Source organism: Dermochelys coriacea, chromosome 8 (assembly GCF_009764565.3).
Source record: "Dermochelys coriacea isolate rDerCor1 chromosome 8, rDerCor1.pri.v4, whole genome shotgun sequence".
Classification (NCBI taxonomy): domain Eukaryota; kingdom Metazoa; phylum Chordata; order Testudines; family Dermochelyidae; genus Dermochelys; species Dermochelys coriacea.
The window spans coordinates 102,569,994-102,592,237 of NC_050075.1; the positions used below are offsets into that span (position 1 = coordinate 102,569,994).

Genomic DNA, 22,244 nt, shown 5'->3' on the forward strand with positions numbered 1-22,244 from the left:
TGGATGTTTCCTAAAATATGTATTTCATCTTGTGTGCTGTATGACGCTTAGTGTTGGTGAGTTCCAGTTGTCCAAGGAGGAAATCTGTAACAGAAAACTACCTGTAATAGTAAAATGCCTTTTTCCTTATTTGTCAAAGCTGGGAGATGTGCATAGCAGGAATCTTGGATTTTATAACTCTATCTTGCAATCAAAGCTCGTCTCTAACGATAAGATGGCCTTTATTCTGCTTAAAGCCATATTATGTATTTTTTCCTCAACTCTTCCTTCCCTATCGGTATCTTACAGTGGGCCTGATAAATCAGTGGCTTGTCTTAAAATGTCATCTGAAATACTTGTATCTGTCAAAGATTCTTTGACTAAAATCTGGATGATAATCCAGAAAGGGATATTTTTTTTTCCACATTTTTTTGTGATCCGTAGATCTTTTTACCATCTGACACTTCCTAGCCAGAGAGAGATGTTTATCAGTGGTTCTTCCAAACTGGTAACAGTACTGCTCTGTAGATCTCCTGATATGGACCACAAATGAGAAATAGATAATGTTGTTAGGATTAATGCACTCTGTCAATCGTATCATTTTAAAATAGAAAAGTTACTAAAAAGTCTTTTTTTTTTTTTTTTTTTTTTTTAAAGTTCTCCTCAAGGCTCCTCCCCCAGCAAATTGTCAGTAAGTGATCATGACTCAGGTGTGGAAGATGAAGATTTATCTCCAAGACCAATTCCAAGTCCTCATCCAGTGAGTCAGCAGGTAACTTCAGTTTTTCTATACTGCCTCTCATCCAGGAATCCTGGGAATTTATAAACACTATAGATGACTATTTCCTAACTCAAAAAGTGTGGCAGGGAACACGGGAATTCTATAATATAATATCTGTCAAATATATTTCTAACAGATAAAGAGGAAGTGATCAGAGAACTAAAAATTAATGGTAGGTTTGGTTTAAGTGATCATGACTTTATTCTACTTGTACAATACAAATGCGATCAAGTCCAGACCAATGATATATAAACTATAATAAACTTGTTTATTAGGGACAGTTTCACAAAGCTGAAAACAATTATGAGACAGATCAGCTGGGGAAAAAACTTAATCAGAAAAGGGTGAATAGTAATTGAGAATCATGTAAGAACATCTTACAAGATGCCCCAAAAGTCACAATCACACAAATGAGGAAGACCACCATGCTGTTTCAGAAACCAACCTGATTTAAAGGAGAATGAAGATAACTGAAAAATAATTGAAGAAAGGGGAAGTTGATAGTTATGAATATAAATCAAAAGTTTAAGAATTGGAGAAAATAAGGGAAGCAAAGGGAGACCAGGAGAAATTTATGGCCAGCAGAGTTAAGAATAGTAAAGAGGGGGTTTTTGTGAGTGTGTGTGTGTGGTTTTTTTGTTTTGTTTTTTGTTTTTTAAATATACCCAGAACAAAAAGAATCCCGACAATGGTATTGGTCCATTACTAGATAGAAATGGTAGAATTCTCTATAACAATGCAAAAAAGGCAGAAGTGTTCAATAAATGTTTCTGTTCTGTGTTTGGGGGGGAAAACAGATGATATCTCATCATATTGTGGTAACACATTTCCATTCCACTGGTAGCTCTGGAGGTTAAAGAAGCTAAAGTTAGATATTTTAAATCAGCAAGTCCAGATAATCAGTTCTTTTAAAACTGTTGGAGGCAAATTGAGGCGCTTGCTGGACCATTAATGTTGATTTTCAATAAGTCTTGGAGCACTGGGGAAGTTCTGGAGGAAAGTTAATGTTGTGCAATTTTTTTAAAAGGGTAAACAGATGTGCTCTAGGAATTATTTTGGGGAAGTTCTATGGCCTGTTATACACGTCAGACTAGATGATTGCAATGTTACCTTCTGGCCTTGGTATCTGATCTCAAAGTGCTTTGATAAACATAGTTTCACCACACCTTTGGGGAGGTAGACATGACTTTTCTAAGCAATCTACTTGGTAGCAGAACTGGAGGACCCAAGAATCTTGACTCCAAATTCAGTCTAATCCTTATTGCTGGTGATAAAGTTCCTTCTGATGAAAAACTGTAAAAATCCATTAGTATTTGAATAGAAACTTGTGAATAGAAATTCTAGTGTTAGACTTGAACCTGCAGTCTTATAACCTGCAGGGTAAAGCCAGCTGAACCATACTTGCCCTAGAGTTGTTAGGGAACAGCAGTATCTTCTCCTCTTTGGCAAGAGGAGAGGCAGCAGAAAAACTGACTAAACAGTACATTTCTGGGTGGGAAGATGTAACGGTCCCCATAGTCATCCCCTGTTAACAGGATTGTTTGTTCATTCTAAATTCTATTCTGTGTTCCTAAAGCTTTTGAATAGGTGCATTTTATAAACTTAAAGAAATATCCAGAAATCAGTAAATACTAGTCCTTCTAGACTTAAGTATACTTACTTAAATTCCCCACTCTAGGGATTTTTTTTAGCTGCCTGGGCTGGGAATACTGTGAAGGGTACACTCCATCCTGAAAGGGAAGGACCGTGCTACTTGAGCAGTCTTGCAGCTGTTTCTCTCCCAAACACCTATCCCTCGGAGTAACACACTGACTCTGTTAGACACAACATCAGGGCCTCCTTAATGGCTGAAATTTTGCCTCAAAACAGGGCTTTTACATGATTCCTATCTTCCCACTCTTGGCTCCCTATTGCCTATGTTAATAATACCTTGAGCGGGTGGGGAAGAAGTCTTATTGACCAAAAGCAACATTTTTCTGTCCTGTATTTACTTTTGGCTAGGAGTGGCAGAGAAGTTGTGCTTCATGTAGATGATGGTTCCTAAGCTAGCTTTACTTCACTCTTATAACTGTCTCCTATCCAGGTTACTAAGATCCATCCTTCAGTTCCTGAACTCTCCCTTGTCTTTGATGGCAGCTTCATAGAACCAAAACCAATGTCTCGGCCTATGGAGACCATGAATAACACAAATCAATCACTGCTGGTACCTCAGCCTAATAAAAAGACCTATTCAACAGGACCATTGTACCAAAATCAATGCTCTGATAGCTATAAACAAAGCTTCAGCACCCACGCTAGACATTCTTCATTGAGAAGGTTACCGAGCCAATTAAACCAGATAATTCCAACTTTAAAACCTAGCAGAGGAAAGCAGCTGCCACTACAGCAACAGTCTAATTGTAGGAGAGTTGACCTTCAAACAGGAAAGAGTTCTGGATCTTCTTCCTCTTCATCATCCCCTTCCCCTTCAACACCTCGCAGTGGGCCCTCTCCTGATACGTCTGTGCATCAATCCAGGATGCCATCTGAAAGACTTGTATCTAGTCCTGATGGAGCCACACAAAGAAAAGGGGAACCTCCAGCAAGGAGACCCTCAACATCTAATTCCAAGCAGCATCCTGGTGCCACACAGCCTCTCCAGTACAACTTTGCTTTTTCCCAGAAGTCAAGAAGACCAACAGAACTGCAGGTGCCTGTCCCTCAAGTGCCATCTTGCTGTCCTGCCAGTGTCTGTAGTTGTCAGCTTCATGGACATATCCAATACAGTTCAACAAATGCTTGGCAAGGACTGGTTAAAATGGGCACCAATCGTGCGGAAATCCAATCTGATGTTCCTCAAGAGAGTGCATATTCAGTTTTCCATCAAAATGTCACTTGTCCAAATATTTGCTGTAGTCCAATACATACCCCAACTAGTTCTGTAACTCATGGGTACAATGGGAAAATGGGGAATTGTTCTCCCCTTGGTAGCAGCTTATCACCTGGGTCAAGACTTTCTTCACATCCAAGCCCTTGCCATCTTCAGTGTGATGCAGCACATTCAGCATGCACACATGCACCTGCCCCCAAAATGGGAACAGATAATGGAATGATGGGATTATCTCCAGATGCTTACAGGATTCTTACAGAACAAGACAGGCAGCTGAAATTACTTCAAGCTCAGGTTTGTTTGGGAGGTTTTCTCCTCTGCCCTCTTACTGATAAATACACTCTGGTAAATATTTTCTGAAAATAACACTAATGAAATAACTTGGTTATAGCTAATTTTTTGGCTGGAAGAAGGGATCCTGTGAAATTGGGACCCAATTCTCTAAAGTAGGCAGCTCTGCTGCTGATTGGTCTCCGTTAAAGCAAATTGAAAGTGATTTGATTTTTCTCATACGATTATTTTGGAATTACAATCAAGTAACACAAGTAAATATTTGCTCTGCTTTCAGCAAACTGTTTAGTATTACTAGGATATTACTTTCTGGATGGGTAGAGACAGCTAACTGCACAATTTAATGAGCCATGAAGTAGTTTGGAATTAATATAAATATATGGTGAAAGCCCAATGCATTCTAATGTGTTTTCATCTCCCATAACTTAATAGCTTACAACAGACTTGTGTGACCTTTTTTTGAGAAGCACGAATACCTCCATTGTTTGCAACATGCTGTTGAAATTCAGCTGGGTCAAAGCACTGGGGTTGGACTTGTGCTTTTCTTTCGGTTGTCCCATGGAGTTCCATGCAGGATAAATTAAGTTGTCATTTCCCTTCTGTCACTTGCATTCCTCCGGAAAATTGTCAGCCTCCCAAAATGGTAGCTGAACAAGAACATTCTAAAGAGCCAGGCTGCTTCTGGAGCAGTCGTAGCAACAGAAGATGGAGCCAAGCCAGGTTCCCTTCCTCCTCCACCTCCTGATTACACCCCTTTCCCCCACCATGGGCTCAGCATGAGGTACCAATGGCCCATTCTCTCCCTCAGCCTGGCCTCCAGGATGATAGCCTCCTTCTGCAAGCTAGTGTAGTTCAAGCGTCAAGTTGAAGCTTCAGGGTTCAAACCCAATAGATGATGCAAGAGGGAAGTGGAAGGACTGTAGAAGAACTTACCTGGTTTTTTTTTTGTTTGTGTGTTTTTTTTTTTTTTCTTTTTTAAGAAAAATCTAGGAAATGACATTGAAAGATTATTATTTAAGTTGCAAAGGTAAGCACTCCAAGGTTGATGCTAGATTTTTGGTTGCCCGTGAAACCTTAAGTCTGCCCCCTTATACATATGCATTATGACACAGTATTTAATTACATGATCATTGAATTTAGTCATTAATTACACAGTACCCCTGCCTCCTTCAGTGAATAGAATGGATGCAGAAGGGGGTAAATCTATCCTTCCCAAGTTTTCATGTAAGCTTTGTAACCTAAACAATGTTTTTTACCATGTTGGAAAGGGGGAAGGTGTACCAAAGGGGCTAATGGTGGGGAGCTTCAAACAGGGATAATGCAAATAGGTGCATGAAAGCTTTTTGGTGTAGTTCTGCCAGCATGACCTTCATTTGCCTGTTATTCCAAGCTGAAAACAGATCCTTTAAATCATGCCAAACTCTCTGACGGTAACTAAAATACCATTAAACTTGTCTTGTATTGCAACATAATCAGAGTTTGAATCCAGATCTTCAAAAATGAAAGTCTAGTATGGTAACTCACTGTCAGCTAGTGTCCTGAGTTTTATACTTGCCATGAAAGTGTTACTCTCCTGATAACTATTCCAGATCCAGCGTTTGTTGGAAGCACAAACTCTTCAGCCTTGTTCTACTAAAACGACTATAGATAACAATGCCCTACAGTCTGAGAAGCAGTTGGAATTTGTTGCCATGGAAACACAGTCCTCCCAAGGTTTACACATGAGAAAAAGTGTGAGCATTGCTGTAAGCACAGGTAACATCTTTTTTTTTTTTTTAATTCCTTTTCAGAATGACAATGATATAAACCTGTTCTTAATATTGCCTAGACTTCTCTCTTGTGCCTGATTTTCAGAAGTGCTGAGCACCCGTCTAGTCAGTCAATCCGTTGTTAGAGGCTAAGCACCTCAGAAAATCAGGCCTGTCTTTTGGGAATTGTCATGCATGGTCAGACAGGAGTTCTTCTTGACAAGGCAATGAAGGCTATGCATTCAACCCATGACTCAGTCACAAAAACTTTGGTCCCTTTCTCTATACGCACAATGATGTACCTACTCTTGCTTTTGGTGTAATAGTTTGAATCCTGTGTGGTGTACTATCAAATATTTATACAGGACAACTGTAAGCTTCTCCATTTTTCTCCCAATACTATATGTTAAGTACTGATGTCATATCTATCTTTGGGGGAAAATTGACTCCCTTTAATGTCAGAGTCACACAACTGAAGCTATAAACTAAGGTAAGACTAAGGTCCTATTAACCTTTTATTACAAGGTTGTGACTGGTTTGGAGGGGGAGAACTCCACAGTTTTACAGATGGGCACATCCCTTTCTTCAAAAGTGAATTTAGGAATATAATTAGTCTTGTATACCTCTATCTAGTCATTTTGTTTGTTAAATAAAACACAGCATTATTTGCTATTGTACATAAAGTAACAATTTTAATTTTGGCAGTTATTTCATTAACAAAAGGCAAGTTTCTCAGATTTTTTTTTCCCGAACAGTGTTTTAGAACTTGTCATTTTAAAACCGAAAGCAAAATAAAACCAGAGAAAATAAAACCAAACACAGCAATGGCTTTAATTTCTGTGTAACTGTAGAGAATAAATGTATTTGAAAACCAAATGACCTTTTCAAAACTGTTTAAAATCACAAACTGCATTAATTTTCCTCTGCTAGGTGCTAGCTTATTTTGGAACACACCGTGTGAAAAGCAAGATGACTCTGTGTGTCCAGTTAAACAAGAGGACACTGAAATATCTAAAGAAGATATAAGCATTTCTATGAACACTGAGCAAGATGCAAGTAATACAAGTATTGCCTCCTCATTAAAGGCTGTTGACATACCCAGCTTTGTAGAAAGTAGCCATCTTGTAGAAGAAGGAACTAACCAGACTGGACTCAGGTAAATATTTGATTTGAAAAATCTTGTTTGTGGGTTGATAGTACTTGTTTACTATTTAAGTAATGTCGGGTAGAATCAACTGACTTTCTTACAGAACTTCATCAGTTGGCATCTGACTTAATTAAATGTTCTGTATAATTCCTTCCTCCTTTTTGCCTTTAATCCCCTGTCTCCAAAATAATTTGTGCAGATGTACCAAATATAGTTGCCCTTGGCAGTCAGGCACCTTTGGTGGCAGCAAAAGCCCTTTAGGTAACTTTTTAAAAAAAATTGCAGAGATCTTCCAAGCAGTATTCTCATCCTCCCCTTAAATCACCAGGGGAAACACTGTTATACTTGTTTATCGTTTTCCTACATGAGCTCTCCGCTGCCAGCGTTAAATTGCTTGCGGTTCTCCGGGGCTGATTTATCCCCAGGACTAAAGGGTTGAAGGTCATATGACCTGAGTGTCTCCCTGGATTCTTCTATGTTTCACACCTAATCACTGACTTTTTTTCCCCTTGTGTTCTCACTGTACTAAGTCAAAATATAGAATCTATTAATGTGGCACCAGAATAAGCCGTTTTGATTACTTTTAAACCTCCATTCACAATTTTACAATGATGATAAGAAAATTTAACTCAAAGCACTTCCTGTATTAGAATGAGATTAGTTTTCCATGCATAGATATTCTCAATCTTTTCCCTTGATAAAGAATCAAGTGTTTTTCATTTTCAGATAGCTTTTTACATCTGTGAAATGTACTGGATCAGAATTTTATATTTATGTAGCTAAGTGAAGACAGACCATTCAGGTCAGATTACATTAGATGTCTAAAAATAGTCATACTGGAAAAAGATTAGTCATTAAATTGATAAACTATGGATTTCTTTAAGTTTAAAACAAACTTGGGGCTCTGAATTAGAATTAGGGAAGTAGTATATGCATGTAATTTTAGTTAAATGTGAGCATTGGTTCAATCAGTCCTTTTCTAACATGGCTTGTTTTAGAGAGAACTCTAACTTGGCTTTATACACGTGAAGTATTTTGATGAATGCTTCATGGGAAGAATGCACAGTAGCACTGGATTTTACCTGTTTGTTTTTGCTGAGGATAATGAATTGCTTCTCCTTGCAGTAATTGATAACCTGCATTGACTATCTGGCACAGCACATGATTTAAATCTTATCTTTTTCAACATGCACTGTTGATTGGTTTGAGTTCCGATATTTTCGCTATCGTTCATGTTTGTTTCTGGGGTCACACAGAGATCTATCTGGGACCCCAGCATTATCATTCCCTCTAGCCTCAATTGTTACACATTTGTAGATAACACCCAGATACAGTGGTTTCCCCATGCCCTGTGATAGTTCACTCTGGCATATCTGCCTTTCTGATGTGTGAAGACTTGGAATCAGATTCTTTCCTGAAGCTCCTATTCATGTCAGTAACAGTGAAATTTTTCAGTCTGGACTTCACTTATCTTATTGTAGAAACCAGCTGAGTGCATAGCACTGTGAACATACCATCCTTTCAGCCAGGTTGATATTTTCTTTAAAACTATAGTATGTGAAAATATTGGTATGCGTTTACAGTAAAATACAGTAACAATTCTTTTTACTAATATTAGTGTTAAAATGACTTCGTGTTAAACTAGAAAGCAAAACAAAAAATCCCAAGGGCTTTGAAGAAGCCATAAATTGCTGATGTGTTGAAAACTCTGATGCAGCCGGTGAAACAGATTAAGGCCAGAGGGGACATCATTCGTTCATCTAGTCTGATCTCCTGTGTAACACAGGCAACGCAATGTCATCATAATGAAAGTATATCTATCAGACCAGCATTCAGTCTTGTTTTGAAGACTCCCTCCTGAGGGAATCCTGCATCACTGCGCGTGCACAGAATTCATGTCCCCCGCAGATGTCTTTGCTTCTCTGGAGAAAAGTGGCTTCTGACAGGGAAGCAAAGGGAAGCCGCAAGAGCGGTCATGTTCCCCTCCCTGGCATTGCAGGCAGGTCGGTTCAGATGACTGGAGCAGCCGGTAGAGACATAAATCACCACCGTGGGGAGGAAGGCTGGGAACTTGTGAGAGAGACTACCCTCTTGCTCATTATTGAAGCATATTTGGTGTGGAGGGGCAGGGCTTTGGGGTGTTTCTGAGGAGTGGGGCAGGCTCTGTCCCGTCAGGCAGAACAGAATGTAGCAGCCTGCCTGCTTAGTGAATTGTTCCCATTTTCTTTGTGAATTCCCCCCGGGAGTATAAAACAGGTGTAAAAGTTTTTTAAGGCTCCTTTACATCACTCTGGCAACGTAAAGGACAGTGGCCTTATAAATGCTTATGGTGCTTTAGTGATTAGACCTGGTCTAAATTTTTGGACTGAAAAAATTTCCTATCAAAATGTGCTCCATGAACTCTTGGCTACTGAGCAGCTCCAGAAAGATCAGTAGCAAATATAAATTGTGAGTTTCATTCCCCAGCCTTCACTTGCTCTTTAGTTGCCTATGATGCAACACTGAGCATATGGCTGCATATGTTTGTTGACTAATAACTAGAAATAAAGGGTCAAACCTAGCTACATTACTGTTAGGCCAGGGGAGTTGGGAATTTTCTCCAGTGCTCCCAGCTCCCATTCTCTATCCATTGTACTGTAGTTTAAATAAATTATCAAAATAATTGAAACCAGCATGATTAGATTGTGGTGTTTTGACAAATAAAATATGTGGAATTTTGCAGAATTTTAAAATATGTGCAGAATTTTTAATTTGGGGGGCAGAATTCCCCCAGGAGTAAAGACTTCAAGAGACACAGAATCCACCACTTCCCTTGGTGTCTTGTTCAAATTGTTGATCACCTTCGCTGTTTAAAGAAATTATCTTTATTTCCAGTTTGAAGTTGTCTTGCTTTACTTTCTATCTGTTGGTTCTTGTGCTCTTCTTTTTGGTAGTTTAGTAACCAGTATATCCCTCCCAATGAAGGTACTTGTATACTGTAATCAAGTCAGCTCTTGATCTTCTTTTTGACCAGCTAAACTAAGCTCCTGCAGCCTCTCTGTAAGGCACTATTTCCAGCCCCTGAATCATTTTTGTAGCACTTTGCTGCACCCACTCCAATCTTTCAACATCTTGGAGAACGTTAAGCGAAATTGAGAGATGATATAATTTTCCAAGATTTAGATTCATAAGTTGCTTTCAAACAAGGTAAAAAATAAATGGTGTATTAACTCATTGTTCTGTCTCCTTCAGAAATGAGCCAGTTTCCCCAGCATGTGCTCCGAATTCACTGTTGGAAGAAAGCGCTAGCATGTGTTTACAGACAGGACCCACAGAGGGAGCTAACAACCACATGGTGGCACCAAATGAACCAAAAACTGAGCATGCTGGTCCATCACTGCCTAGCCACCCATCCGATGATCAAAAGTTTTACCAGGATATATTGGTAAAAGCATTTTAAAACAAACCCTTTAATATCTGGCAAATAATTGTAAGATATGAAAGTGTCACTTGTCATTCATAGTGACAGGTTTCAGAGAGGTAGCCATGTTAGTCTGTATCAGCAAAAACAATGAGGAGTCCTTGTGGCACCTTAGAGCCTAACAAATGTATTTGGGCATAAGCTTTCGTGGGCTAGAACCCACTTCATCAGGTGTATGGAGTGGAAAATACCACTCCATGCATCTGATGAAGTGGGTTCTAGCCCACGAAAGCTTATGCCCAGATACATTTGTTAGGCTCTAAGGTGCCACAAGGACTCCTCGTTGTCCTTCATAGTGTGTTCTCCTAACCAGAATAGGCTCCGTGCAATACACTACTTTGGCTTTCACATGGCTGAAACTGTGTGTGGTTGTCACATGCATCTTAGCTCTTCATGTTTTCTGTGGTGCAAAAGAGAGGCAAGTTTGTGACTTCCTTTTCGTGGAGATTTTAAGTACTCATTCTGCCATTCACTCCCTTCTATGAATAAATGTTGTATTTAATTTTTGCACACCACATAATACACAACGTTTAGTGATACCAAGAGTTAACTTGGCTTGTTTGTCAGAATAAGTGTTTTTTTTTTTTTTTTTTTTTTTTTTTTTTTTTTCAGATCTAGCTGTATGATAGTTTGATTTGGAGTAAATATGCCATAGATAACACAAAACAGGATTCTGTAGTAAACTCCTTTGTCATATTCCTGTGACTTTGACTAGTTGGTCCACATGTGCTTATGCTTTTTTTCCCTATGTAGGGTCAAGTAAACCACTTCTTAAAGTCACCATCTGGAGAAAGTGATTATCCATCTACAAAACAAACAATGGTCGGCAATGATGGTACCACATGTCGGAATATAAATAAGCCAAAGGAAAGGAGTTCAGTATCTGACCCCGGCCTGACAGATAAAGATTGCGTGATTAGTGCAACCCTTAAGCAATTAAGGAACCTTGGAGTGAAAATTGAATCTCCTGACAAAATGAAGAAAAATGCACACAAAGTAGAGAATGCCAGGTAAAGTCTTAGCCTTCACTGCTCGTTCTCTTCCAGATAGAAAGACAAATAGGGACCAAAAGTGGGCAAGAAGTGATGCAGAAAGGGCCTAATGCATTACCTCCAGGACCACATTTTTGATACTTGTCCACAGGGAACACACGCTTAGTCTGATCTTTTCAGCCTAGTTCATGCTAGGCACTATTAAGGCTGTTAGAAGAGAATGGTGGGAAAGGCTGGACTCCATCCAGATATTTCACAGGCACTGGATACAGGATAGCACTTTTTTCTCTTTTTTTTTTTTTTTTTAATAAGAAAAATTAAAGGCAGTTCTCAAACTTGAGTTGGGGAGTGCATCTAGCTAAACTATAGAGTTCCTGCTCTCACAGGTTAAAAAACCACATTGTTCTTTAAGTAGTGGTGTTTGCTGCTAGGTGTATCCCAGTACAAAACTGAGGATTGCTAGAGGCTTTCTTAACCAACGAAACTTTTAAAGTAAAATCAAGCATCTCTGTACGCTGTCTGGCTGTTTTGAGCCCTCCTTTGTCTTGTATTTCACTGGTGTAATCAAACTTTTAGTTGTCATCAAACTTTGTGCATGAGACCAAAACTGGAGGGACAACAAACACATGAGATGAGGACAGAACCAATCAATAAAGAGACATGAAATGCTTAGAGCAGTGGGGAACTGGAGGCAATGAGAAGAGGTCCAGGCCTGAACCCATGGAGAAAGCATAGATTAAAAATGGAGGATGGGAAAATAAAGATTACCAAGGAGCCAACCTAGTTGACCTAAGGCAAGCTTTGTTTTCATCTTTATGCATCCTTAGTGAGACAGTGTTTCTTGATTTATGTAAACTAAGAGTTCTGGCTGCTGCAAAGAAGGTATAGTATCAGGCAGGCAGGGGTGAGATGTCTGTCTCAAGAACTTATCCCCAGTAGGAAAAAGTTTGAGAATTGTTCTAACTTGCGTTGCAGCAGGTGATTTTTTTACCAAAATTTAAGATAGCCTGTATTACTGGCTGTGTCAAACTTTCCCCTCCATCGCTCTCAAGCTTGTGTTCTATTAATATGTTCCATTAACATGCTAATGGGGTGAAACTATAAAACAAACTAGGTCTCCTTTCTTGATATACCTCTTAAAAAAAAAAAATCCTCCCCTCCTTCTGTCATCTTTGTGGCTGACCAAAGAGACCTTCTTTCACAATTGTCTGCAACACAGTAGGGAGGGAACAAGCTAAGAACAACGTCCCTCCTGCTAATTTTTTGAGCCAAAAATTTTTCTCAAGTCAGTCTTTCACTGGAGTACATGGGTAGATGCTTTTTAGTCTCTTCATATTGGGGAAACTGGATTTATTAATCTGAAGTATGTAGCCTGTAATAGATGAAGTAATGAGCACCAGTATCTTGGAGCTTGTCTTGACTGTGTATTTTTATAATTAGACATTACAAGAGTTTAGTGGAACAAGGACAGGAAAGAGTGAACTTCCTTCACATACTAAAAGAGGTCTGGAAAAACTATATCCTTCCTAGTAACAATAAAAGTCTCTCTTAAAACTTACCCATTTCCAAAAGCCTGAAAAGGGATGTTGGAAAAATCTCTAGATGTCCTGGCATTATTTTGACATGAAGATAAAAAAGCAATCCTTAACCAGTTATTGGGCTCACAAGAGAGGCTGTCTTCCATCTGGATAAAAATATTGGGCTACATAGCCATATATAAATAATAGCCAGCTCTCACATAGCACTTTTCACCAGTAGATCTCAAAGCAATCACCAAAGAGTCCAATGTGATCCCCATTTTATAGGTGGGGAAACTGAGGCACAGAAGTGCTGTGACTTGCCTAGGTCACCCAGCAGGTCAGTGACCAAGCTGGGAATAAACCGAGATTTTCTGAGTCCTAGGCCAGTGCTCTAACCACTAGGACACATTGCATCTCTGGGTAGGGATCAACTAACTATTAATAATTAGTTTCTGGATGGTATATTGAACTGTTGGTCTTAACTTACAAAGCCCTAAAGCCTGCCTGAGGCTTGCTGTTGCCATGTGACACTACCGAAGTTGTGATCAGCATTGGATCAGGGATGATTATTCTCAATCCATTAGTGGATCTTTTTCTGTAATGCAGATACTATTAGCAAGATGCACAATCTTCCTATGTGAGGTGTGTGTTAATTATGTGAACAAATAGCCTGCTTAAAAGCCAGATATTTGGGGGGCTTTAAGAGGGGGGGAATAAACTTCACTGTGTTGGTATCCTGAAATAACCATGGAACATTCACATGGTATAAAGCTAAATTAACTTAATTTTTGGTGCTTTGTGTTTTTTAGCGTATTGGCCTGCATAAATCCTGAAGCAGTGGTCCCTGGACTAAACTATGTGTCATTTGTCAATGTTGGCATGAGTGGGTCAACTCCCAATGGAGTTGATCTGAGTATGGAAGCAAATGCAATAGCACTCAAATATCTAAGTGAAAGTCAACTGACGCAGCTTTCTCTCAGTCACACAAGTGAAAAAAATCCTGAAGATTCATCTTTCCAAAACCTCTTGCATCTAAATATGGACAAGAGCATGATGGGTCTTAGCTTAATTTCACCAAACAATATGTCCTTTGCAACCAAGAAGTACATGAAAAGATATGGGCTCCTACAAAGTAGTGACAATAGTGAAGATGAAGAGGAGCTGCAAACTCAGAACTGCAGCATCTCTAGTATTGGCAAGTGTGAAGATATGTTAGAGACTAATTTTAAGCCCATGTTGGAGGACTTTAACTTCGGGAAAGAATCTTCTGAAGGAGTTTGTGAAAGATTATCCATTAACCAGAGACCTTACAAGGAGTCAACTGGAAGTTATTCTTTGTCAGAATCCGATGGTCCTGTGTTGAGAAATATTACAAATGAGGTCTTTCCTCCAAAAATACTACATCAACCTCATGAGAACTCACAGCAGATTCTGAAGGATTTAAAGACAAAACCCAAACTTGTAGCTGGGAAAGTAGAGTTCACTCAGCAACCTGACAGGGAGAACCTAGGAAATGTTCGTCTCTTCCCTGAAAATCTACAAACTCCCACCCTGGAGACATTAAATCAGACAGACAGCATGAGTTCAGTTGGTACCTTTCTTGATGTAAAACACCTCAGACAGTTGCCAAAGTTGTTCTGAACTTTTTTTTGGGGGGGTGGGGGAAGACTGGCAACCAGCATTTCTTGGATTTGAAGCTTTCTCAAGGTTGAACAAGATTAGAAGAAGCCAATGATTACGTTGCCTTTATAGGTCACTTAACTTTCTTGGCAACAAATGACTAACAAAACTGAGTATGTGGTACAGTGCTGGTCCACCAGATGCTCAGCTGACCTGGATTTGTCTGACAGATTTTAAAGTACATATGTACTTTTGTTTACAATTTGGATATATCTTTAATATCCAAAAGGTCAATCAATTCAGAATAGTCCTGGACATAAGCTGTGCTCCTATATATTTTTAACTATGCCTGTTTCTTAACTTTTCGATTATTGCCTTTTTTTTAAGCATCATTGACATTTTTATACATTTTATACCAACATTGAGCTGTAGGCTATAATGTGTGGGTGGGAATTTAAACTCAAATAGAATGAACTTACTGACATTAAAGTCTACCTAAGCATGTGGCAGGCTACTGTACGTAGAAAAGCATAACTTTGATTTTAATTAGTATAAAATTATTTAAAATTCAGCCACAATTGCACATATAATAGACATTAAATGTATCATGAAAACCTAACAAGGACATCGGTAAAATTAGCACTCAATGTTTTTTTGTTTTTTTTCTTCTGAATAAGTGTCTTCTATTTATTTGAAAAGTACATGTTAATCATAAAAGGCCAAGCAAATCCATAAGATACAAAACTGGCCTGTTGATCTGTTGCTTATTTATGTTTGATGTGGTGGTTAATCCTTGTTAAAACACTTACAATCTAGCAATCACAGTTAACTGTTAAACAAGTGACTAAACTTAAGTAACATTGCAAGTATGCTGTTTCACATGGTTTCAAACTTTTTAACAACTCTGAGTTCAATAAAGAAGCAAACTAATTTGTTTACTTTTGTTCTGTTAATATGTAAATTAACCTGTCATTAATGCTCTGGAGTGCATTACTGAAATAGCCTTTTTTATAATCCTGTAAGATTTATACATTTGTTGAGTTCATGAATCTGTAATAAATTATTCATTTTTGTTTTAAATGGTCCATTTCTGTAATGAGGTTTTAGTTGTTGGGGGTTTTGGGGGGGGGGGCTGGTTCAATATTTTGGCTGTTGTCACTAGCATCACTTACTAAATTACTTATAACCTTAAATATAACAGAAAATGGCATTTCGTGTACTGACTTTAATGGTAACCTCTCCACCTACTTTTTATCACGTGCTCTCCAGCCATGTAAAAACAATTCTTCCTGAGCTCTGTTAATTCTGACCTGCAGCATTGCTGTTTTTGGAGTCCCGAGCAGAAGCTATTAATTGTCATGTTCAGTAGGAACCAAGGGAGATGCCTAAGAAAGAGATCCATAAATGCCAGCTCTATGTGGGTAGCTGCCGAAGCTAGTCAATGAGAGATACTGATTAGAGGGCTGTGTGCTAAGCCCTCCCCACTCACAGATAGGCACCTATTGTTGCTAGCAGTCCATGAACAGGAACCAGCTCTCCAAAGTCGGATGTCTTAGGAGCCTACAGTTTCTTGCTGTAATAAATTAGGTGTCTGTCTTGCTCTACACAAAACAGCTGGAGGATATGCACACCTTAACTTTTTTAGCCTAATGGTTAGAGCACTCAGCTGGGATGTGGGAGACCTAGTTTCAAATTGCCCCCTCTGGCAGAAGGGGGGGACAGGATTTGATGCGTTTCCCACCACTGAGTTAAGGGATATTCTGATGAGGATCTCTCCTGTTTGAAGCTGTTCCACTGTGCATAAATAATGAGTGATTGGAATGAAGGAATTGGACACCTCCCCATGATTACTATTGAGGTATTTATCTGTAGTGAAATAAATTGGTATTGCAGAGAAATCAGACCCTTTCTCAGCAGAGTCCAACTTTCCCCAACCTAAGAGCTGGGCGGGGGGTGGGGGGAGGGTGGAATTGGGCTAGTAGCTGGGAGCGGGCTGTCTTTCATCAGGTTAGTATGTCTCCTTTTTAACATCAAGCTGTCCACTGAGGGTGTGTCTACACAACAACTAGACAGCTGCATGTGGCCTGTGCCAGCTGCCTCGGGCTGTTCCATAACTGTGTAGACTTCTGGGCTCTGGTTGGAGCCCAAGCTCTGGGACCCTGTGATAATTAGAACTGGAGAAAGTACTGAGAATATGCTCTAATGAGTCCTGCATTGTGCCCTAGGGCAATGAATAGATGGCCTCATGGGTTTTATATCTCAATTTCTGCTTCTGTGCAACCAAGAGGTCAGATACACTTTCCAGCTGTAGACTTCTGCCTCTGTCCTCTAGAGGTAAGCACCTATCTGATGACCTTTGGCCCTGCAGGATGTGGTTGATATTAGAGTGAGCAATTTGTGTGCAATTTGTTATAATAAAGCTACAGTCTTGTCCTCCATTATACTCCACCAAGTGGGGCTAAGGGGAAGAATAAGAATATGGATTAGCTATTTAAAGCAAAAAATTAATTGCACTGCTAGACTCCAGGGGTCTTTGATGTATATATTTCTGTACATGTTATGACCAGTTGTATCTTGTCAAAATGGATTGTTTTAATGATCAAGAATATTTGCTGGCTCTTAGGACCTTTTTCCCTATTGCCTACATATTTTGAAGCCACTTCAGAACCTTTTTGATTGTACAAACCTTTACAATCGGGTAAATCCCACTAGCTATCTGGATGTTTTTGCTCAAATAATAAAATGGTTAATGTTCTTAAGCTGTCATTGCTAGCTTTCAGAGTTAACATCCCATTAACATTGATGAGGCCATTCATACCTCTGAGCTATTTTTTGTTCAGTATTTCCCATTGAAAACTCAAAGATGCCAACTGCATTGGTTTAGACTTTGTTGATATTCTGAAGACTTTTATTTATTTATATATATATATATATATATATAAAATAAAATTATAGAAAGGTAATTTTAAAACAAAAGCTCAACTGCTCAAACAAACAAAAGCTCAAACTCAACTCAAGAGCACAATCTTGAAGCAGGGGTTGGGCTGTATGGCGAGTCCCACAAACTAGAATCGGGACAGACAGGACCCTGAATAAGTGGAACATTAATTAGTATAGAGGAAATATCCCATTAAAACCATCTCTCCTTGCATAGTACAGTAGTGCATAATTTGAAGAGGATTCACTTTCCTCTGAAGTGTATAGCAGGGGTTCTCAACCTTTTTCTTTCTGAGGCCTCCCTAATCACACTATTAAAAACTCCACGGCCTACATGTGCCATAACAACTGATATTTTTTGCATATAAAAGCCAGGGCTGGCATTTGGGGGTAGCAAGCAGGCCACTTGCTTGGGGCCCTACGCCACAGGGGCCGCCACGAAGATCAGTTGCTCAGGCTTTGGCTTCAGCTCCAGGTGGCGGGGCTCAGGGCCCGGACTTCAGCCCCATGCAGTGGGCCTTCAGCTTTCTGCTCTGGGCCCTGGTGAGTCTGATACTGGCCCTGCTTGATGGCTCCCTGCCCTGAAACCTGCTTGCGCCCAACCCCTGGTTGAGAACCACTAGTATATAGTTCAGCTTGGAAATAAGATACACCCTTTGTCTGTCCCAATTTGGCAATTCTTGTGTTCCTTATGTTACTAGAGCACCTAGATTTACAGTTACAATGTTGGTGCAGACTTAATAAAACAGATCAAGGATTGGGGAGGTTAGGCTAGAATTTGAATTGAACAGAAGGTTGTAACAAGGGCCATCAAACTCAACTGACCAGTTAGATTTTACTCCCAAATCATAGGAATTGTGCTGTACTTGGAATGGTAGCTGGAGCTAATGTTGTATAAATTTTCTGGTTGCTTCTAATTTTCATGTTTTAGTCCTAGTGAATGGGAAATGTTTGCAACCCTGGCTTTTTTTTCACTGTTCAAATTGTTTATGATTACTGTGAGAATCCCTTACATCTGTGTATATGTGTATCTTTGTCTGAATTACCTATCACTCATAACTCAGTGAGATTGTCTAGATCAGTGGCTCTCAAACTTTTTTACTGGTGACCCCTTCAACATAGCAAGTCTCTGAGTACGACCCCCCTCCTATAAATTAGAAACATTTTAATATATTTAACACAATTATAAATGCTGGAGGCAAAGCAGGGTTTGCAGCTCATGACCCCCCCATGTAATAAACTCGCAACCCCCTGAGGGCTTGCAACCCCCAGTTTGAGAATGTTATAGATGGAGGGCAAGCAAGCTCTACCAGTGGTTGTGAAAGTGTGAAGAAGAGAGAGATTTGTTATTTTATCTGAGTCATACAAGTTCTTCTTCAAGTGCTGCTTCATGTCCATTCCAATCAGCTGTGCACACGTCACATGCACGGTCGCCGGAAGATTTCCCCCCTAGCAGTAGCTGTAGGATCAGCCTGGCCACCATCATGGTGCTTAATATAGTGCCTGGCCAACTTCACCCCCCTTGAGTTCCTTCTTACCGCCTGTGATGGCCGGAACTCCCTGTTCTTAATGCCTTGGCAAGTGCATGCTTCACAATAGTGTGTGTGTGTGTGTATAGTTAGATCAGTTTAGTTAGTATAGATAAGATTTCTCCCATAAGTTTCCTTTGGGGGGTTCCCCCTCACCCTGGCACATGTTTCCCCAACTCTGCGGTATGCCTCAATCCCTAGGCTTTTAGACGTGCTCAGATTGTGGCAGGTTTATGCCAAGAAGTGACCCTGCACACTTCGTGCTTGAAATGGTAACAGCTAATTTAGACCCTATCATTTTATATGTATAGCTGGGATTATGTTTTTCTGATGTGCATTACTTTACATTTATCAACATTGAATTCAACATTATGTGATTACCTAGCAGGCCAGAGATGTTGCGGCCTTTGCTAGAGTGGTGCTCCAATCTGTGGACAACTCTGACCCTGCCTCTGTAATTTAGGCTTGGGAGGCACCTGATTGTTCATGGCATTTTCAGTCACTTGAAGAAGAAAAAACGGTTACTCACCTTCTCATACCCTGTTCCTCGAGATGTGGTGTTCACATCCATTCCAATACCTTCCCCCCCCCCCCCACACTCCTTTGTTTGAGTAGCCAGCAAGAAGGAACTGAAGGAGGGTTGGGGCAGCAGGGCCCTACTTTGAGTGCCATGAGGGTGTAACTCCAGGGGGGGCCCAGGCCAACCCTACGGCTACTGCTAGGGAAAAAATCTTCTGGCTACCATGCACGCAGCACCCACACACCTGATTGGAATTGACATGATCAACACATCTCACAGAACAACAGTTAGGAGAAGGTAAATAACCCTTGTATCCATCCAGGCTCTGGTGCTACACTGGGGAGAGATGGGAGGTGTTAATCTTTATCTCTGATGCAAGAGCCACTTGGCATCTCCTCTCAGATCAGCACGCTGGTGCTCTAAAGTTAACTAGACAAACACACTGACAGTCCTTGCCCTAGCTAGATTATTTTCTAAATAGGACAATGTATTAAAAGGGGAAGGGGGGGGGGAAAGATACTCACAAATAGATGAAATAATTGCCCTAGGTTCCTAGAACATGGGCAATTATAAGTCAGTGGAAACACTCCCATTGATTCCAGTGGGCTTTGGCTCAGTGGCAGAGTACAGAATACAGCCCAGGTCTCTTAAAGGCGGGTCCTTTACCTTACCCCTTCGCCCACCTTGCTTTCACCGTCCGTGTCCACCCCTGCAGAGAATAAATTCCGTAATTATAACTAAAGGCGGCGTTGGTATGAAACTCTACGTGTCAGGTCCCGTTCACACGGCCCGGGGATTGTGAAGGTGGGGTGAGGCGATGTATAGACCCTCTTGGTCTATACGGTGTATGGTACAGAAATGATGTAAAATGGATTCTGCTGGGGCCCTAGCCGTGGCTATGGGGATCTGGAGGTACACAAGAGGCTCGATTTCCTAATCTCCCCTCCCCAGCCACGTCTGTTCTATCTTTAACGCTTCCTGTTGCTGAGACGAGCCCAGCTGAAACTGATCGTGCTTCCTGGATGGAGCTCGAAACACGGCCCAGCAAAGACTCCGCTCGTCGTGACCGCCCCATGCACACTCCCCCCGATGCGCGCTCAACATCAAACGCAGGGCAGGAAACGCACCGATCCAGCCGGTCCCGGGCCGTCGCTCCCACGGGGGGGGGGGCTCGGAAAGCCGCTGCGGGGAAGGGGAAACGAAGGAAGCTCGAGGGTCCTTTCCCCTTCCCCTCTCAGCAGTTTGTACCGGTGGGGGGCACGTGGGTGAAACGTTGCCACCCCGAGGTGGGGCCGTTCCTATGAGACCACAGCTGGAGCGCAATGCGGGGTCGGGAGACCGAGCTCCCAAGCGGGGAGCCCCCGAAGGGAAAGGGGGGAGGGGAGAAGAGACACAATTTGTGGTTGAGCCTGGGGGCGTCTTGCCTAGCGGGATTGGGCCCAGGAGGGGTGACCCCCCCCTTCCCCCCGGTCTCAGGAGGCCGCGTAAAAAGCTTGGGGAGGGAACCTGCTTCTTGGCAGGTTTCCTGGCTCCCTTAGAGAGGATCACATTCATATTCTCCCTCACGCCCATTCCCTTTCCCTATCATGGGGGCCTACTGCTAGCAACCAATTAATCGCTGTTCGTTACTTGGGGGGTTGCCAGGTTCCGCTAAACTGCGCGGCCTGGCGTCCCCCCTCTTTCTGGTGGGTGTGTTTTGGGGGCTCTCTGCTGCCTCCCGAGCGCGTAAGGATCAGAACTGGAGCCACCGGCCTTTGGGTGGAAGGAGAACTGGCCACAAAGGTGCCAGTGAAACGCCAGCCAAACCCGATCTTTTCTCTCCCTCGTTCCTCACCTGACGGGTGTGTGTGTGTGTGTGAAAGGACCAGGATTCTGGTGGCTTTAAGTGGCCCTGTGTCCCAGCACAGAGACCTTAATCATCAACTATCCCCTACCTCGTGTCTTTGCTGATCAAACAGAAAACCCCTGAGATACACACAGCCATCAACATTGTTCCAACGGGAGAAAATAAATAAATCAACGTTGGGATTTTAGTCTCCCAGCACTACACGAGCTGTTTCGCAGTCATTCCCTGAAGGTTGCTTGGCCATTCCGTAATTGCAAAAGGTACCACGTGTGCGACCAAAGCACGATATAATAATGAACCAACCAGGGTGGCATCACAGATTGTATTTGATTTAGTTATTTACCTACTTATTTCTTGTTTTGTGTATTTGTATTCACTCTCAGTATTGTAATGGTGATTGTTTTATTAGTCTGGTTCATTAGCGTTTGTGTGGGACCTATGCCTGTGGGCTTGTCTTCTCTACCTTTTAATACTTAAAGTGAATAGATCGGCATTTCAATCGAGGTATTTAGCACGTTTGTAAAAGTTCGTGTGGACCCTTCCCACACACGACTGATCCAGATTTATTCTTTACCGTGTGTTAATCCTCTTGATACAGCGCAGATTGGATGGTTTAGAATTTAAAAAGCCAACGTATTTCTCAATGATAGGGAAAAATACCCCCCAAATCCCTGCTGCACTCCAGCTTTCAAGGACAGGGATCATTTTTCACCTGATCTTCGATTTTGTAAATTGCACTAACTTGCTATTTTGGCAGATCATTCTCTGTCAGTCATGTCTTATTGTTTTAAATAATAAGATTGTCTTCCTCCCCCAGTCCCTTCCACCACACGTTTCACAGCCCAGCTATATTGACCGAGCACGATCCGAGATGCTTTTGTGTTTTCCCAGTTTCAAGCTGATTATTTTCGAGGACTTACCTTTTATTTCTCTCACACACCCCTTCCCCACTTTAAATCCCCGAGCCCCACATGGATTGCAGAGGTTTTTACCACCCCCTCCTAA

At 41.1% G+C, this 22,244-nt stretch overlaps 1 protein-coding gene and 1 long non-coding RNA gene across 4 annotated transcripts in view; one reads left to right on the top strand and one right to left on the bottom strand.

Moving 5' to 3' along the window:
• The window catches only part of STIL (STIL centriolar assembly protein), a 36,177-nt gene extending 20,690 nt beyond the window's left edge, over positions 1-15,487 (top strand). For all 3 annotated transcript variants that reach the window (XM_043491255.1, XM_038414272.2, XM_043491254.1), the window contains 7 exons: positions 637-751; positions 2,844-3,923; positions 5,510-5,675; positions 6,599-6,824; positions 10,047-10,239; positions 11,029-11,285; positions 13,597-15,487. In XM_043491255.1, the coding sequence (XP_043347190.1) occupies positions 637-751; positions 2,844-3,923; positions 5,510-5,675; positions 6,599-6,824; positions 10,047-10,239; positions 11,029-11,285; positions 13,597-14,428 (2,869 nt within the window). In that variant the 3' untranslated portion in view covers positions 14,429-15,487. The remainder of the gene's footprint in view (positions 1-636; positions 752-2,843; positions 3,924-5,509; positions 5,676-6,598; positions 6,825-10,046; positions 10,240-11,028; positions 11,286-13,596) is intronic.
• Positions 1-20,237, bottom strand: part of LOC122455594 — a 28,185-nt gene extending 7,948 nt beyond the window's left edge. The window contains exon 1 of the long non-coding RNA XR_006273910.1: positions 19,255-20,237. This is a non-coding gene — a long non-coding RNA (uncharacterized LOC122455594). The remainder of the gene's footprint in view (positions 1-19,254) is intronic.
• Between the last annotated feature and the right edge of the window lie 2,007 nt (positions 20,238-22,244).